The 6,045-nt window shown below is 32.0% G+C and overlaps 1 protein-coding gene and 1 long non-coding RNA gene across 2 annotated transcripts; both read left to right on the forward strand.

The window, feature by feature from the left end:
* The first annotated feature begins 3,235 nt into the window (after window positions 1-3,235).
* Window positions 3,236-4,587, forward strand: LOC133799578 (protein DETOXIFICATION 45, chloroplastic-like). Its single transcript, XM_062237580.1, has 5 exons — window positions 3,236-3,518; window positions 3,650-3,781; window positions 4,012-4,155; window positions 4,266-4,444; window positions 4,555-4,587. The coding sequence occupies exons 1-5, from the start codon at window positions 3,236-3,238 to the stop codon at window positions 4,585-4,587; spliced, it is 771 nt and encodes a 256-aa protein (XP_062093564.1).
* Window positions 4,588-4,813: 226 nt separating this feature from the next.
* LOC133801736 (uncharacterized) lies at window positions 4,814-5,780 on the forward strand. Its single transcript, XR_009876930.1, has 3 exons — window positions 4,814-5,062; window positions 5,362-5,647; window positions 5,738-5,780. It is a non-coding gene; the product is annotated as an uncharacterized LOC133801736 (long non-coding RNA).
* The last annotated feature ends 265 nt before the right edge of the window (window positions 5,781-6,045 follow it).

The following is a 6,045-nucleotide window of genomic DNA, read 5'->3' on the forward strand; positions in this document are numbered from 1 at the left end:
TCAATCATAAATGATAAACAAGTAATTGCTAGTCGGGGTTAAGCAAGTTTGGACTAGTTAAAACAGATGACATGTATAACAAGAGCCAATCACAACACAAGACTTCTGTAGTTGCTAAAAGATCATCACACTATCATGCATGTCTTTTGCCAATTATTAAAATTAGTTTCCTTTTCAGTTTTTCAATAGCTCTCCTGTAAATATTTGTCTTTGTATGGTTTAGATTAATAAGACAGATTATGTTCATTCATATTGCTCTTTGTAATTAGTTGGTCAATCCACATTTTCCCATTAGTGCCACCTAGAATTGAAACCATGTCATTGATATTACTTTTTACTACTCAATTTCTCTATCAGTAGTAATTAATGCTCTACTATTTTATCAAAGTCATTTTACCAATGATTGGATCTGTAGCACTGTCCTTTTGGCCCTCAAAATGACAGAAAACTGAATTTCACCATCGATAGTGTTGTATTATACATGGTTAGTGAGTGGTGATGACAGTTGTAGGGAATTATCTTTTTGAAAGTTGCATGGATTAGATTGAAACATACAAGTTTGATTGGGAATATGAATCCATATTAATGAACGTTAACAATGCATATAAAATTTTGATCCTAATTGATGTTTTGAAAGAATATCAGCTCCAAATTTTTATAGTTTGGGTTCTTACAATCTTTATATATGTACTTTGCCTAGAAAGAATATCACTTCTAAGCTATTTTTTTACTGCTTATATTCTGCTGGTTATTTCTCATTTTTAGCTACGCTTGATGAATTTATGTCTCATTTACTTTGCCTTGAAAGAATATCACTTCTAAGTTCTTTTTTTTACTGCTTATATTCTGTTGGTTATTTCTTATTTTCACTCATTAGCTACGCTTGATGAACTCATTTTCCCTGCTGGTCATTTCTCATTTACTTTGCCTAGATTTTGGTTATCACTTCTAAATTTCAGTTCAGCCTTTACCCTTTCAATTTCTCTCTGTAATTTCAGCCAGAGTATATACTGAATATACTCTTGCATCCCCTAGAAAAAAAATTATTGGATAATAACATCTCAATCATCCCCAAAAAGAAACAATTCAATTATGGAAAAATTACCATTTAATCCCATATATTTAGAAAACGATCAAAACTTACTATTGTATTGTGTGAAATAGGTACACCCTCCTATCCATTTTGTCAAAATTTACTAAGTCATACTTAAAATGCCTTTAAAGTAAATGTGTGTATATATTTTATCAGATCAAATTAGATAAATTTTGGATTTCAAAGGCTGTTTTAATATCTCTTGACAAATTTTAATTTTGTATTAATCTTTTAAGTATTGATTATATTCTTTAGGTTGGGGATCGAATTGGCAAGGAGCATTGCAAAGTTAATTTGCAAGAGGTACGGAATTTGTTCTTTTAACTCTTATTATTAATATCTTAAAAATGTTAGAGGAGTTTGAATATCTTAAATATTCATCCATAGAGAAGTAGGTTTTGGAAAATTTGTTTGTGTGCTGCGGTGATATAAGGAAGAAAACTTATTGTGTGTTGTTTGAATTTTTTTACTTGGTATTGATAGATGGTTAGGTAAGCTTTTATATGTATAGATTAGATTTTTCATTATATGTATAGATTAAATTTTTCATTTAGTCATATTGTTTTCATTATTTCCATATGTATAGATTAGATTTAATTGCCATAACCCAAGCTAAAATATTGTCTTTGATCCAAACCCAATTAGTTAGTGGCTACCATTTTAGAATCTGATTTTTAAATTAAAAACAACACTAGAATCTCTTGAACTAGAGACTATTAAATGGATAGAAAATAAACCAGCAGAATTAACAAAAAATGGTGGTCAAGACTTGTGTTTAGATAAGCCTCCAATAAGATAACTAGATAAGCATTTAGATAAACATCCAATAAGAAAGACTTATGTTAGAAGTTGTCTGGGCTGTTAGGTTGGGAAGATATTGTAGATAGAGAGTGAGATTTACTTAGAGAAGAATTTGGCAATCTTTGGGAAATGGGAGCCTCTCAATCTAACTCAACCTTGTAATGTTTAGGGTTTTGGTCTATACCAGCACTGTCTATTAATTAATAATGAGGAATTTCAGTAGTTCTCTCTAGTATTTGGTTCCTCAAAAATTACTATAAGGTTTTCAATCAAAGGAAAATCTATCTAAATAAAGTGAAACTCACTCTGCCTTACTGATTTCAACAGAAATCTCCATAATAAAATGCAAACAAGCTTTTCAAGCCACAAAAACAAAAGTAATTTACACATTCAGAAATTGTACACAATATTTTACTATTTATAATCTTTAATATTGATCTCAAAATGAATCCTTCTCTAAATCTTTAGTGCAGCTAAAGGAGAGCATTAACTAAACTATTTGTATAGTTTTTAGTTAAAAGAAACTTAATACAGAACTAAGACTTAGAGCAGGATTCATTATGAGATCAATAGTACAAAACATACATAATAAGAAGACCAAAATCATCAGCAATCCCTTACAATAGTGTATAGACAGAGAATATAATATAAAATCTTACTCAAAATTACAAATCTATGAAACAAGTATTAGATAGTGTACCCCACGGAACCCCTTTGCTAGCTTGAAAATCTTACCCTTGTTCATTGTTGAAACTTCCTTTTACTTCCTTTTACAAATCTATATTGTTGAAATAGATAATATAGAATTGAGCAGTGGGTTTATACTTTATATTTTTGTGAATAATTGATGTGGTTACTGGTTTATATATTGCTTAATATCTTGTTTCCACTTGAGAAGATTGATTTGGACATTTGGTTTCAAATCTTTTATTTTGCTCAGCTTTTCATTTTTAAAGCACACAAGTGTTTGGCAAAATGTGTCAGAGAATATTAAGAATATTTGATTTTTTGAACTTATTGTTTGTTTCACAAAATGTCTCAGAGAATTATAAGCATATTTTAAATGATTGCTTGTTTGAATAGTAAGAATGTCTCAGAGAATATATATATATATATGTCATGATCTTTGTAATCAATCTCATTTTTACACACTAGAAAAAACTAAGATCAGTTGGGCAGTTTACAATTGGATTTTTGTCACCCGAAATATACATTGGGTTGGTTGAACACTAAAATATACATGTGTACCTATAAGATACAAAATAAACATATAAGAATCTGATCTCACTTGGCTAGTGGTTGCTCACTTTTTCGTTCTGTTACCAGAAAAAATATTTGGACATGGAAGTAGTGTGTTCGAAAGTTTCAAACTTTGGATTCTTTTGGCTTTTATTGATTGTTGCTTTTACTAGTAGGCAGAAGTTAGGCCATGTAGATATTGTTGGGGGCTGCTATTTGGTCAGAAGGCACAGACAATGTTTCAATCCGTTGGTGACCCATAGTAGAAAGAATCGTTTCCCCGTGGTCAGTAATCAGAGGAGTTTAGATAGTGGCGCTAGTTCATCAGAGATTGATGAAAGATTGGTTTTTAAAGATACGAGTTCTCTTGACGGTGGAGGCAATGGTGCTTCATAAGACTACTACATGATGTATTATATGTTTTTGTTTTTATGAAATTTTCAAGTCTTCTGCATTTTATACACATTTTCTTGACTCATCAATGGTTCTCGTCTCTTTATGATAGTGAATTGGCAGAAGTTCCTAACGTTGTATTACTTTCTCCGGATGTCAAGTGTGAGATAATGATGCTTTCTATACCTGCTATTGTGGGGCAAGCACTTGATCCTTTAGCACAACTTATGGAGACTGCTTACATTGGTAGATTAGGTATGATTCATTGATTCATTTAAGATTCTCACTACCTCTAGATTGCCTGAGATTTTGATTTCGTCTGTCGGTTTTTCTTCTCCTCTATGGTTTTGGAATTTTGTTCTTAATTCTTTGTAGTAAAATTCTGAATGCTATTAGTCTCAAGAGTGAATTTATAGATATCCTTAGGTCTACTCTATGTGATATCTTGACTATTCCTTATGTTCTGCATTTTCCTTTTTTCTTAGGCTATCTGGAGTTGGGTTCAGCTGGTGTTTCTGTGAACATCTTTAACTACATTTCAAAGCTATTTAATATTCCTCTTCTCAGTGTTGCCACTTCTTTTGTTGCTGAAGAGATTTCAAGAAGTGAAAATAATTCTTCTGCTTCAGGTAAATTTAATGCCTTTGTAATTTATTATTGTATAGAAAAGTATTGTTCCAAATTAAAGATTGAGATAGAAATGACTATCCTTCTATTTTTTGAACTGATTGCTATGCAGAGACGCACTTTCTAAACAACAGTAGCAATGGTAGTAGACCTTTTGATGTAATAGAAGAAAGAAAACAATTACCATCCGTGTCCACAGCTTTACTGCTAGCTGTTATGATTGGTACTTTTGAGGCTTTAGCCTTGTCTTTGGGATCTGGCTTGTTTCTAAATATCATGGGAATATCATCAGTATGGCCCTAAACACTCAACATACTTGGCATATCGGCTAATAATCTGATTTCTTTTATCTCTACATGAAGGTGCTTAAACCTAACTTTTCACTCAATGTGGTTATGTAGTTGTCATTTGTAGCCACGAAGAAGTCCGTCTAAGTTTTTTGCATTATATATTTGTGTCAATAAAGTTAAGATTATCACATTCCACCTCCAAAAGATCTAATTACTGTCATAGATAAAAGCAGAATGTAATTTTTGGAATTTTTATATATTTTAGTTTGTTCCATAATTAGAAGTTTCTACCAGTGCAATTTATTGGCTTGATTGCTTCTAGGGTACTAGGATTTTCTGAGGTCCACTTTTAAAAAAATATATATATGGATGTGGGTTATCTTGATACTAAATGGTATATACTAAATTTTGTGAACTTGTATAATTATTAATATTTATGTCATAGTAAGGTTTTCTAGTTAAAAGTAGATTTTAAGTCATATTTTTCAATACTTGCTTCAGTACTTTTAATTTGTTTTTGTCTCTCTTCATAGTTTGATGCTGCAAAATTAAGAAAGCTAAGACCAAGTTTCAAGCAGAACGAGGGCTCTGTTACTGCTGGCAATGCTTCAATCATAAGGTTCCCACCTCTCTCTTTCCCCCCGCTGCCAATGCTGAAAAAAAAAATTATTAACTTAGTGTGGTAATGCAATCAGATATATTGTTTCCTGTGCCTTCTGTTTAGAGGCTTGTACTATCTAAATACTCATTTACTTTCTTGTACATTTAAGCAACTGGTGTGCAACACTTACTGTAGTTTATGCTACAACAAAACTGGTTTATTTTCTGTGGGCAACCTTTTTCTTATTTTTATGTGTGTGTGACTAGGGTTTCAAATTTTAACTTGCCTTAATATGGTTTGGTTTTTATCATGAATAGTGATGGTGCAGCTGCATTAGTCCTAGTGAGTGGAGAGAAGGCACTGCAACTTGGATTGCAAGTAATTGCAAAGATTAAGGGCTATGCTGATGCAACTCAGGTACTCCAATGAATTGGCTTCCTAGTTCTATTTTACTGTTGCTGAAACATAGCTCAAAGAAGATTATCTTCGCAGGCACCTGAATTCTTTACAACTGCTCCAGCCCTTGTGATACCAAAAGCTATTTCAAATGCTGGTTTAGATGCTTCTCAGATTGATTACTATGAAATAAATGAAGCGTTTTCTGTAAGATTTTAGTACTTGTAATCCCTATACTGCTCCTGATTTAGTAAGCATTTTTTTTCATTCATTTATATTTGTCCTTCTTCTCTCTAGGTTGTAGCTCTTGCCAATCAAAAGCTGCTTGGTCTTAATCCTGTGAGTTTGGAGAAAACTAGATAATTTCTTTCAAGTTGATTTACTCTTAAGTCTGAAATGTATGCTATTTAAAATGTGATCACTCTTCCATTTTCTGCAATTTGTATAGTCATTCATTTGTCCACAATGCATTTCAGCTTTGCTCATGGGAAGGTGCTGATGCGGTCAAGCTTTCTGGAGAAACTGCCCATGGAAAGTAAGTTAACTAATTCATTTGGCCTTGGGTGGCCTCTTAATATATTTCCAATGTGCAATCCACTATTGAA

The sequence above is a fragment of the Humulus lupulus genome, chromosome 9 (assembly GCF_963169125.1).
Source record: "Humulus lupulus chromosome 9, drHumLupu1.1, whole genome shotgun sequence".
NCBI classification, from domain to species: Eukaryota; Viridiplantae; Streptophyta; class Magnoliopsida; order Rosales; family Cannabaceae; genus Humulus; species Humulus lupulus.